Source organism: Mirounga leonina, unplaced genomic scaffold, assembly GCF_011800145.1.
Source record: "Mirounga leonina isolate KUSES-001 unplaced genomic scaffold, KU_Mleo_1.0 Mir_454, whole genome shotgun sequence".
Lineage (NCBI taxonomy): Eukaryota > Metazoa > Chordata > Mammalia > Carnivora > Phocidae > Mirounga > Mirounga leonina.
Genome location: NW_023270763.1, coordinates 3,237,183 through 3,249,833, shown reverse-complemented (window position 1 = coordinate 3,249,833; position 12,651 = coordinate 3,237,183). Strand labels below are relative to the sequence as shown.

Genomic DNA, 12,651 nt, shown 5'->3' with positions numbered 1-12,651 from the left:
GCAGCGTGCAACATCCTGCCCCGCACTGGGCTCTCCTCGGTAGCCCCTCTGGGTCGGCATTTGCTCTGTCACGTGTCTGGTCCTTCCCAAGGCTCACCGTCTGTTTGTGGCTCTTCTCATACTCCTGCCTGTGAGTCACGACGTCCTCGCCCCCGACGGCCATGATTTCCACAAGGTACTCAATCCCTAATTGTTCCTATAGCACCCACGGCCCCGTCCCCGGGAATGGGGGTGAAGTCAGCGTACTTCCACCTCTGGCTCGTCGGTCACACACGGTTGATCGCTCACAGTATTGCTGTTGTTTCTCTTCCGGTTTGTGTCTCTGACACCCCCTGCAGCCATGAAGTTCTGTCAGTCGATGCTCTCAAAGCCCCTCTACCCCCGGGACGCCCCCCTCGGCTGTGTTGAGTCATGTTATTATTTTTATGTTGTCAGGATCTGCAGTGGGATTGCGGGGGACTAGCAATGCCCGTTTGGCAAATTTACAGCGGCGCACGGTCTAGATCAAAGCTTGGGTGGAAGCCATCTGCTGTCCCAAGGCGGTGTTGCCCGCATGGGGATGCGCTCCATATACAGAGGCCGATGCGAGCCTCACGTAGGACCGGGTCAGCCAGGGGCCTTGGTGGCGACCCCTTCTTCCCCCCGACCAACCGTGCCCAGAACAAAAAGCAACAGACCAATGCCATTAACATATGTGTATCCCTAAACTAGAGAAAGAAGATAAGGAAGGATATTTTGCAAAGACAAACTGACAGAGTGCAGAGACCACAGTGACAGGCACAGGCGTTACCTACAAGAACAGGAGCAAACAACATTTTTAAAACCTCAAGAATGAGGTGTGACCTGGTGTCAGTGAGTTCAGCCATCTGAATATCACTCCTGGTGATGAAGAGATACCAACCCTCCTCAAAGAAAGAGTCTGACTTTGCACCAGAAGTTGGCTGATGTACGTAGGCCTGGGGCTTGGGCCCTGGCTACGTGCACACGGGATTTCTGGGTAGGAGGAGCTGAACAGGTTTTGTCTTCACAGTGTGAGAACACATGCCTATAGCTGAGAGAGCAAGGAGATGCAGGAACCACCTGCCAGCACACGCTCTCCCAGCATCCGGAGAGGGCAGACACCTGGCCATGCACGCGCATGGCTTAGGAGACGTCCCAGCCCCCCTGGCGCCCAAGACTGCAGCCTGCGGGCCCTTCCTCCGTACTCAACACCTCGGCTGCCGGGAGGCCCTAAGCCAGGCTTCAACCCCAACCCCAAGGCGACTCTCAGCTTCTTGTTTCCAGCCACTGAAGCAGAGTAGTTTAGGCCACACCCAAACATGCCATTTTCGCATATTGATTATTTTGGATTAAAATTACTTAAGCAGCGGCCAGTGCCAGAGGGACACCCAGACCCTCCTCTGTCCCCCTGGAAGCAGGAAATCAGTCCCCCCACTGCACCGGGAGGGAGAGAGGCAGCCTTGTCACCAACCACGGGCAGTAACCCTGTTACTTCACTAGTTTACCGCCCCAAGCCCAAACCCCTCGTCTTGCCAATTCGTCATCAATCTACTGTTTCTTTGACTCAGAAGCATTAAATACAGCCTGCGTTGGTCACTTTTGAGCCTCTGATCTTTGGGGCTCCTGTACATACAAAATTAAATTTGTTTTCCTCCTGTTCATCTGTCTTATGTGAACTTAATTCTTGGACCAGCCATAGAACCCAGGAGGGAAGAGGGAGACGCGCTCACCCCTACACTATGAATCAAGAAAACGACTCGCCCCCACTTATTAGAGCCTCTGCATTTCAGGCACAGGATGCGTGTCCGTTTTACCCCCGAGGGCCGGGAGGGGGCACAGTGAGCAGGGGACAGAGCTGCGCCTTCAGGGTGGGAGCCCCATTCTGCCCGGGAGGACCTGCTGCTTCTCCAGCTCCTTCCTGCTCTAAAACGGTAGAATTCTGATGATTTGAAGAAAAGAGACACAAGTGGAAAATAAACTGGTCGCTCTATGGGACATTTGCAGGATGACCGTTAGGGACTGGGAGAGACCACAAGGCATTTGGGAACGGGGGGGTGGGGTGGGGGGGCGCTAGGGGGTCGACGCCAGCACAGAGAGAGGCAGAAACGCCGAGGCCAGGGTTCCTCTGGAGAGCATGAGTTGTTTTGGAAAGTGGACAGAAAAACCGGGGTTGTCTGGAAGAGGCGTGGGGCACCAGGAATAAGGTCCGGGCAGTGGGTCCCAGGCCCCTGCAGCAGAGGCTGGAGTCAGGCTCCCGCTAGGTGTGGGATGCGCACGACAACCTGCGAGGGGCAGCCCCCCACCGGCGCCCAGCCAGCCCAATGCCAGAACCCTCAGCTGTCGGAGCCCAGAGCACCAAGGAGAGGTAGAGCGTACGTCAGGATGGGGGGCGGCCTGAGGCCCCAGGCCCTCTGAATCTCACATCCCACGGGCCGCCGTGGGTCACCATCGGCCACGCTGGCCAGGAGGAGGATGGAGCCGGCTACGCAGGGGCAGGTGCTAGAGATGCTGGGGGGGGGGTCTCTGCCCACACAGGATACTTTCTGTTCTATGGATGTTGCTACCTGAGTCCTGAGGGGCGCAGTCGACTCCAAGACAGCCCAGAGCAAAGAGTTTTCTCGGGAGGTGAGCCCAGGAGACAGAGGAAGCCGGTAGACGGTGCGAGTGAGGAGCTGCCCTGCTGGGCCCCCAAGGCTCTGCCCACTGGGGGGGGTGGGGTGGCAGGGGCTGCGGTGGCGTCCCCCCAGCCCCCAGCAGTCATGGGCTGGGGGTTGCTGCTGGGCACTCCCCCAGAAGCCCGGCCCCAGGGCAGACGCTGTGGGCCGGGCCGTGGGGGGCAGTGCGGGGGCCCTGCGGGCCGACCGTACACACGGCTCCTGCCACCGTCCCGAGGTCACTGTTCCTATCTTAGGGACAGCTTTTGGTCATCATTTTCCTACGCATATGAACTTGAAACAAAACTGATTTTACTCCAAGTGCAGGCTTTTCATTCGTGTCTTCTTACCACATCTCAAAGCGTCCTTCTTGTCCTTCAGAAATGTGAGTTTTGATCGGCTGTAATACTGCATGCATAGACCTGCCCCTCGAGGCACCACCAGCACTGAGCAGCAAGGGGGCTGTCCGCAGCGGGACTGCCCCGGGCCCCTCCGCCCCCAGAGCACAGAGGCCATGAGGCCCACTTCCTACAGCCACGGCGCCGACTCTGAAGCAACACGTGGGACAGCAAGGCACGGCGTCGTCCGTGCGCAGCTGCGGGAAACCCGGCTTATTACCTCCGCCTCTGCTCTAGCTCCCACACGAGCCACTGGGAGAAAGTCCCTCTGCCTGGGGGTATGTTCGTGCCTTCCTCTTATCCGCCCTAAACTCAGGGTGGCCTCCCCCAGTCCCCATTCTGTGGCCTGGTGAACGGAAAGACGGCCACGTCAAATGTCCTTACAACGCCCTAGCCTCAACGGGCAGTAGAGGAGAGCCTTTTCCTGTGCACAAATGGCAAAAGGAAGCTGAGTCCCCGTTCTTGCATTTGTAGGGAACAACGGCAGATGGTGTTGAGGGAAAGGAAGGTGTTTCGGTGGAAAAGGCTAGTTGCGTAATTACAGCTCGAGCGCGGTCAGGAACATTAGCATGCTGATGTCAGCGGTGCAAGGGCAGAAGGCTGCGCTGGGTGTGAGGAAAGAATGGGCAAGTCGAATCAATACTGGAGGAAAACAAAGCCCGAGTGAAGTCTGATTTGTAAAGTTATGGGTGAATCATGATAATCCAGGCATTCAGGGGGGCAAGGCCAAGTATGAGCCATACTGATCCAAGGTGAAGATGGAAAAAAACTCGCGTCTAGAAAATGAGCATCGGGGAAGGGCACGTGTTTCAAGCCCGATACCAGTTCTGGAACCTTTAGCTGCGTGAGATCCAGGAGGAGGTTCTAAGATGCTGCTGTTGGAGGGAGCCTCCTGGGGGGGGGTGGCTCCTGCGGGGTGGGTCTCAGCTGCCTCGCTCAGACGGGGTGACTGTAGACTGGCACCCAGAGCCCTCTGAGGGAGCTGCGTCTGGTGCATTGGGTGGTTGCAGGCCTCTTGCAGGTTATGTGCTTCCCGTATGCGTGAAAGGCACCCATCTGAGAATTGCCTGTTTGGTGGCATGTCCCTAGGGCCTGATGCTCGGGGGCCCGAAGCCAAGGCCTCCAGTGGGGCACGGTGCTGCTGACCCCCTCGGTAGCCCCTGTGGGTGGGAGTGGTGAGGGCCCTGTCAGCACCCACAACTTGTTCCAGAGAGCCCACGGCAGCAGAATGGCCCCGGGGGCGCCCAGCCCAGGCACGGTGTGGCTTGTTGGTCTTGCAGCTTATCCGTGTGAGGGCTGGGGGCAGACAAATGCAATAGTGGATCAAAACTCTGTGTTTGCAAACAGGGATTATATTCACTCGCACTCCTAATTCTCAGCAGAGTCTTTGCACACCCTTCTGTAATAAGCTAAAGGTAAATGTTAGGTCCTCGGTAGGCAGTTGGAAGTGGGGGGAGGCTCTGGTGTGTGTGGCCGGGCAGCCCCGCGTGGGTTTAAAAAGCACATGCATCACGTTAGCTTGGTAGCATTTAAGGGAGTGCGGAGTCGTCAGCGAGGGAGGGAGGGTGACCGTGCTCAGGAGGCTCGCACCGCATCCCCCAAAGGCAGGCTCTAAATGCTAAAAGCTCTCCACAGTAAAGTATTTACGCAAGTAAGCAAGTGTTTTTCCCTGTAGGCGCCTGGTGGTGTTTCATGCTGTTAATCTTCTTTGGAAATGCAAGAACATGTTTTGATATAGATTACAAAATCATGGGCTGCAGAGGTGTTTATATACTTGGAAGGCCGTGCTGCCCAAGTGGGAGCACTGATTCAAGGTCTCTGGGTGGGAAGCCGGTCTTGCAAAAAGATGTCTCCCTTTCTCTCCCACGAACACCAGGCTGAATCTTTAGAAACTGTTTTCTCATCCTTCCTACGGCGTCTGCAATTTGGTGTGCTAGCTGTAATAATATCCAGGTGACAGGTTACCCAGACATTTGTTACCATTATAACTAAAGGCCATTACAACAAAAGATGCTCAGATGTGGTGTTTTTCTGCATTATAGGTAGACAGCACTGTTCTACTTTTCGTCTGCTTTGCCATGGTTGGAACGCTCCAAGTATTTAAATAGTGCCCTCTCTTTACCTGGATTTTTGTGATTTTTAGTGACCCCCCCCCCAAACCCCAGGAACTACAGATCAAAATCCAAATTTGAAACTCGGTTTCCCTTAGGAGCATCTTATAACCTGGCTCCAACCTGCCTTTCCTGGTTCTTCTCCCTGTTTGCCCGTGTGAAACCTCTGCTGGGGAGCACCAGCTAGATGCTGGGACCAGGCGAAGACCTGGGCGTCAAGAAGCAATTCTCTGGTCTGGGAGACATGATGAAATACGAACAGCCATGCATTTGAGCAAACATTCGTTGAGTGCTTACCACGTGGCAGGCGTTGTCCTAAGGTCCTCATGCCCAACTCAGTCAACACTACGAGGGAGTATGAGTGTTATTCCCATTTGAGGAATAGGGAAACTGAGGCACAGAAAGGCTCAGTAACGTGCCTAAATTCACCAGGCTGGGCTGCTGAGTCTGCAAGCTTGCCCACGCTGCCTTCAGACTGTCCGGAGTGTGGTGCTTAAAACCCAGGGGAGAGCAGAGCAGGCAGCCCGGGATTCACGAGTTTATCCTGCAGGCTATGGCCGTGGGGATGCGGGGGAGGGTGAATCACGCCGCCTGGGGGCATGGAGTCGGGAAACTTCTAGAGAGCAGCGGGCTGAGTCAGGTCCTGAGATCAGGTGGCTGTTCAGCATTTCCTCTTGCTCTGTCTCGCCCTCTGCAGCCCAAAGAGGCCGAGCCTGTTGACCCTCCCGCGTGCCCCAGTCCTGCCACCGTGTCCTGAGTGGACGTGGTGCCCAGGGAGTGATGCAGCTGCAAGTCCAGAGTGGGGAGAGAGGCCACCACTCAGAGTGAGGAGCGGAGGGAGTCACGGCGACCCTGGGAGGGGCCGGGTGTACGCTGACCCCAGCCTACTGGGCCAGCATGCAGGATACAGCCCCTGCTTCCCACTGTGGAAACAGCAGACGACGGGAAGACACACACGTTTCAAGCCCTACGTGAAAGTCTTTGTGACCAAAATCAAAAGGGGAACTTTTGCAACATCTGTGACGGTGAATATTGTTACTGATCATGTCGGGCGGTGTTTCCTGGGCTAAGTTGTCCGGACCCCACCCGCAGAGCCAGGCCCCCGACTCAGACTCGGATTTCGGGCTCAGGTCTCCCAGCCACTTGGTACTTGGATGCCGCCAACGTGTAAGGCATGTGAGAGCCAGTAAGGAAGGGGTGAGTCCCCAAGAGAAAAATGGCCAAAGGACGTGTTACGGGCTGAACTGCATCCCCCAAGTTGCCATGTTCAGTCCTAGCCCTGAGCACCTCCAATATGACTGTACTTGGGGAGAGGGTCTTTACAGAGGGGTTAAGGTGAAATGAAGTACTGGGGGGAGGGGGGCCCTGATCCAGTGGGACTGGTGCCCGTACAAAAGGGGATCAGGACAGAGACATGCACAGAGGGACGACCAGGTGAGGGAGGGCATGGGGAGGCCAAGGAGAGAAGCCGCTGGAGATACCAGCCCTGCCCATGCCTGGATCTCACACCTCCAGCCTCTGGAGTTGACAGAAAATAGATTCCTATTGTTCAGGCCACGCGCTGTGTGATTCTCCAGGGCAGCCCCAGCAAACTAGTACAGAACTGGAAATTCCCAAGAGGAAAAAAATAAATTATGGCTATGGGGCGCCTAGGTGGCCCAGTCGTTAAGCATCTGCCTTCGGCTTGGGTCATGATCCCAGGGTCCTGGGATTGAGTCCCACATCGGGCTCCCTGTTCAGCAGGAAGCCTGCTTCTCCCTCTCCCACTCCCCCTGTTTGTGTTCCCTTTCTGGCTGTGTCTCTCTCTAATAAATAAATAAAATCTTTAAAATAAATAAATAAATAAATAAATTATGGCTAGTAAACTTTGAAAATGTCCCCTTCATATAAATATTCTATTTTACGTATCAAACTGGCCAAGATGAAAAAAAAAACCCATTAATGTCGATGCTGGGGAAGGTGGGGTGACTGGGCACCGCTGTCAGGAGGGCTGACTGACACAGCATTCTGGAGGGGGAGTGTGACAAGTAGGCGAAGAACTCGGAAATGTTCTAGCACCTTCTCCCAGTTATTCCGCTTCCAGGCCTCTATCCTGAGGAGATCATCAGAAACGCTGTGAACATTCACCTCTAAGGACATCAGTCACATCATTATTTCTGACTGCACAATTTGGGAGATCATCCATATTTTTTTAAATTTTCAATTATAATGTATTTGCATTTAAACATTACATTATTGGGATGAACCTGTTCGCACCTTGGGCATCCAAACAGTACTGAAGTATACAGAGAGAGTCTGCTTTCAGCAATGTGGTAAACCAGATGTCCTGAAAAATCTTCCTGTTAAGACATCCAAAACTAATAAATATGGTATCAAAAAAAGAAAACCTAAGTGCATGGTTGAATCAGCAAGCAAGAAGGAGAAATTATAGAGATTTAAAAGGAAACAGGAACAGTAAGAGTTGAGATGAAGCCCAGGGCAGCCCAGGGATGGGAGCAGCCGACAGACCCGCAAGGCTGGGTGTGCTCATCTGGCATTGGGGAACCCTTCCACACACGCACCAGGAGGCGAGCACCAGGATGCTGGAGACGCTACAAACGTCCTGGTCGGGTGTGTGCAAAAACGGACAGCGAGGGTGTGTACGTAGGAAAGATTCGTGACGTGGGAAGAGAAGAGCCACGTCGCAGAAAAACACGCGACAAGAGTTTGTATGAAATCTAAAAACATGCAGCACGAATATTAGATTTTTAGGCTTAAATTTAACTCTAGGAAAGTCATACAGAAAGCTGAAGGAGAGATAAACCCAAAATCCCTTGGGGGGCCTGGTGGGCTGTCCATCCTAGATGGGGCAGCAGGGACACGTGCAGGTCACCACCGCTAAACATACATGCAGTACGATGAAGAGGTTCCCTTTTAAGTAGGAAATATTTTATAATTAAAGTATTAGAAAAATGATTAGAAGAAAAAATATTAACATTATCTTTGGGCAGTGGAATTGTGGGTGATTCTCATTTTCTTCCATTTGTTTGAATTTTCTGTTTTTTAAATTTAGAGTGAATGTGTTTTTATCTTATGATTGTCCTTTTTGATTATAAATCTTTCAAACATACAGAAAATACTGAGAATACTATACATGGGACACCCAAGTATTCATCGCACCAACTGAACAAATCTTGCAATTTTGCCAAATTGGACTGTTTTTGTTTTGTTCATATAAGAGAGAAGATGAAGCAGAAAAAGTTGAGGCCATCCTGTGGCCCACCGGATCCTCTTCCTCAGAGGCAACTCGGGGTGTCTTCCTGTCCGTGAGTGCACACTTTCACGTGTGGACCCATAAATGATAGTAATAATGCTCATAAAGGTTTAAATGTACAGGAACTGCGTGTATTCTCCTGCAACTTGTTTTTCTTCCCTTGAATGGATGCTTGTAAGATTTCCTCATGTAGACTCGTGTAGATCTTGGTCATTTCTTTAACTGCTATCATGTTTTCTGCTGCGTGAAGAGCCCACCATACACCTTTCTGTCACCCGACGGATGGACACTCGGATGTCCTGTTATCAAAGGCCATGTGGCAGGAGCGTCCCGTGCGTGTCCCCTTGGGTATAGGTGTGAGGACTCCAGGCTTAAGACCTGGTGGGAAGGGCCTCCGGGATGCGGAGGACAGACGTGCTCCCTTGCCCAGACATTCCAGATCATTCTCCAGGGGCGTACGTGTGTGTTTGCCCACGTCCCCATCTCTCCCAGGTAGTACCTGAGTTAGGGCTCCAATCTGAATGACGTAAATGCTACCCCACTGTGGTCTGAATTCTCTGTTCGCGGTGCTTTTTCAGTCAGACGTACAAACGTTAGAGATGCCCTTCAAAGTGAGTGACGAGACCTTACCTTCGGACAGTGAGACTCAGGTGATGACGGTGGGCACAACCAGGCAGGGACGGGCGTGGAGGGAGCTTGCAGGTGGAGGTGACATCGAATGTGACTTCAGAGGCACAGAAGGGGCAAGGGAGCAGCAAGCACAGTGGGCTGGCCCTGACTGAGGCCAGAACCTCCCCACGGTCGCGAGGAGGACCCGGGATGAGTAGTTCAAAGCCATGGCTATGAAATCAGAGCGCATGTCCATCTATGGTAAGAGAGGAACACGCGTGAAACCCTCACTGGCCTCCCATCCCTCTCCCATGGGGTCCTCCTGTCGGGATGATTCCTGTCGGCCCAGGATGGCTACAGTGAGCGTGGAGGTGGGCACAGAATCCGCCCCAGCCGCAGTGCCGGGGCAGAGGGCCGAGGCCGTGGCAGGGGCGGCAGGAGCAGAGGCTGCCAGGCCCGGGGCGGGTGGGGATGGGGCCTCCCTCCTCAGCAGGCCGGGGACACTCTGCTTCCTGGAGACTCCGGGTACTGTGACAGGTCAGAATTCACATTTTGTGCTCCAGAGAGGTTTCCTGTCTCATGGCAAGCTGGGGACGCCCCCTGGGTCATCAGATGTTTAGCCCTGCTCGGTCCAGAAGAGACAGCCGGGTGCGGCGCTGAGGGGCTCCGGGAAACCTCTGGCCCAGCCATACGCTCCGTAGACCATCTCCCGCCCCAGGTCGGAGCACAAGGCGCTGGGCCTAACACGTGTCTGTGATCCTGCCTCATCCAGACGGGATGAGAATACACACTTCACCAGCAGCTTCTTCCGCGGCTCATCGTGGTTTTAAAGTAGCAAGAACCGGCAGTTTCGAAGGTCACCCAATTCAGAAATACTGTACTCTTAGCAAAGTACCCCGCCCAGCAACTCCAGGAATCGCACGAGGAAGGGCCAGACAGGAGGGCCCCAGCCTTGCAGCAGACGACGTCGGTATGCACCAGGCTCTGTCCTCCCCATGTTCATGGAACAAGAACTCAAAAAATATTTGCCTCTCTGTCTAGTTATTACCTAAAAGGCAAACCTGATTAGGTCACTTTGCAGCTCAAAGTCCTGGGGTGACTCCCTATTGCCCTCAGCAGAGAGTTTTTTTAAAAAAAATTTTTTTAATGAAGTGAAACTGTTTTTCAAACCAAATATTAGAATCCTAACGTCAGAGGCAGGTGTAAGTGGTGAATTTTACTACCTGTCTATAAGCTCAGGTTTATAATCTTCCTGTAAACCATCCCACGCACAAGCTAACACATGTGGGGGTCCGTTGCAAGTCTGGATTAGGGCAACACCCTATCGGATGCTGGCCTGGGTCTGGAGAGTAGACCGAGCTTGGGACCCTGGCTGTTGGATCCCTGATTTCAGCATCTGGGCCCCCGGGCACTCCCTGCATGGCAGAGCCGGCCATCCCCAGCCATCTCCGGCCGGGCCCCAGCCCACATCTCCAGGCTGGGGTCCGTCTATATTCCCATAGGCACCAGGCATCCGTCTGGCTGAGTGGAAGCCCCACCTCCCTTCCTCCAGGACTCGAGAGGCCACTCATCGGCGAGATCCAGCTCCCTCGGCCCGGGGGACCTGCTTGTGGGGCATCTCGCGAACTGTTATTAGTCACCTATCACGTTACATTGTCCTTGGGCCTCTCCCCGATGGTGCTGTGAGCCACTCACTCACATCCTGGGGACGGGCGCATCTTCTCTCCTTACTGCCCACCATGCACGCAATGCCGTACACAGGGGAGGCCCTAAATTTGTCATGGTGAAAGGGTGACTAAATAAGGGAACCAATGATTTTTTTTTTAAAATAAAACCTGCCGCCTTTGGGGAGCTAAGAAAAATTAAGGCTTTTCATCAATGCTATCAGAGACACCCCCCTGAACGAAACGTTAAAATAAACAATTTCCCGGGGACCCAAGGCACACAATTCATTCTGGAAACTTCTTAAAAGGATGAGGTGAAGGCCCTGCAGCCAAGGATGTTTCCCGGAACTTGGGAGCGAAGCCCAGGTCTCTGGCTCCCGTGAAAAATGAGGCTGCTTCTTCCCAGACGCCCATGGAAACAGCCTGGTTATTTCAGAGCTGAAGGAAGGGCCAATTACAGATGGTTTTGTTGTGAATCACGAACAAATGGAAGAAATTCTGGGTTAACAAAATGTAAATTTCAATCTGCAAAGAAACCTCAGCACACATTTCACAAGACAGTAGAGGGTCCCACATTTCTCAGCGCAGAAAAGGCAGGGTTTTTTTTGTTGTTGTTATTGTTCAACCTCTTTGACATGTAATAAAAACAGATGGAATCAATGTAATTGCTACTTCCCCGAGCTATGATCTCTTTAATCACGGCCGCCTCCTTACCCAGAATGATGCCATTGGGCTCCTCCGGCGGCTGCCACACGATCCGCACGGACGTGAGTCTCACTTCCGGGAACACAAGCCTCACTGGCGGGCCTGGGGCTGGAGGGAGGAGACGAAACCCGTGAGCCAGGTGCCACTACGGTGTTAGGGGGGAACATGACGAGGTTACATAGGACTCTGTGGACTGGCCGAGCATTCGCGACCATGGGTGACTCTGTTCATGGACCAGACGCTCAAGGCCATGAATGACTTTTGGAATCTAGCTGGCTCCATGTGGCCCCCTAACGATGTTGAGAAAACACCTCATTTAGAATCCAGCTCATCTGCTTTTCCAACTTCCAGAAGCGGTGCTCACAAACCGTGCTGGGAGCCCGTGAGTGCAAGGGGCGTGAGGCCACGAGCACATCAAGCCCGAGGTCAAGATTCCGCCAATCTGGGCTGAATCCTTCTGGGGGCTTGACACCTGCCAGCAGGTGTTAGATAAATCAGACGGCCTAAAGTCCCTCCCCACTGACAAAGTGACATGTTTACAATGAATGATTTTTCTCCTATGCACCGTCTTAGAAAATGAAGAGTTGATGCGCCCAAATGCGCAGAATAATTCTGTGTGGTGTGGCGCCATTGCCTACCAGTGTCATAGCCCTCGTAGGTATATTTACTTAAATGGGTAGGCGAGTGAGTGTCAGAACTTCCGGTTGGAACTTAATGGATTCCCAGATAAGAGGCAATGGGCTCGAACAACAAATACAGAGATAGGATGATGTTGGTTACGGTCATTCCAGGGCCGCTGAATTCTGCCTCTGGCTATTAAGCGGAGAACAGTATTTACCATTTTAAATCCGTGTTTAAATAAATCTGTGACCCTTGCGTTTGGTAACATAACCGTAAGGAGGCTACAGGCTTGCATGCAAGGACCAACTGCACAAATATGCAAATTCTGACAGCAGCCTTATGTGGCTTCTGTCCCCTGCGCCGTCCCCGCGGCTGATCACCTGGATCACGCTGAAATGAGGGAGTGGAAAGCATGCTTCTACTCGCGCCGTGGGAGAAGAAGGAAAAGCATTCTGTGAATTCCAGTCTCTACTTTAGGACGAGGCAGTTGTGACTGGCCAAGGCTGGAGGTCCGTTTGTGTAACCCGGGCCATCATGGCTTCGCACAGTTCTGCAGACCTCGAGGCCACTGCCCCCCGTCAGGCCCCAGCCCCCCGAGGCTCTGCATCCAGGAAAGGACAGTGTGCAGTGCTCCTA

The 12,651-nt window shown here is 53.2% G+C and overlaps 1 protein-coding gene across 4 annotated transcripts in view; it reads right to left on the bottom strand.

Annotated features, from left to right (window-relative positions):
• SDK1 (sidekick cell adhesion molecule 1) overlaps nucleotides 1-12,651 on the bottom strand; it is a 616,964-nt gene that overhangs the window by 88,510 nt on the left and 515,803 nt on the right. For all 4 annotated transcript variants that reach the window (XM_034988284.1, XM_034988283.1, XM_034988282.1 and 1 more), the window contains one exon: nucleotides 11,404-11,502. In XM_034988284.1, the coding sequence (XP_034844175.1) occupies nucleotides 11,404-11,502 (99 nt within the window). The remainder of the gene's footprint in view (nucleotides 1-11,403; nucleotides 11,503-12,651) is intronic.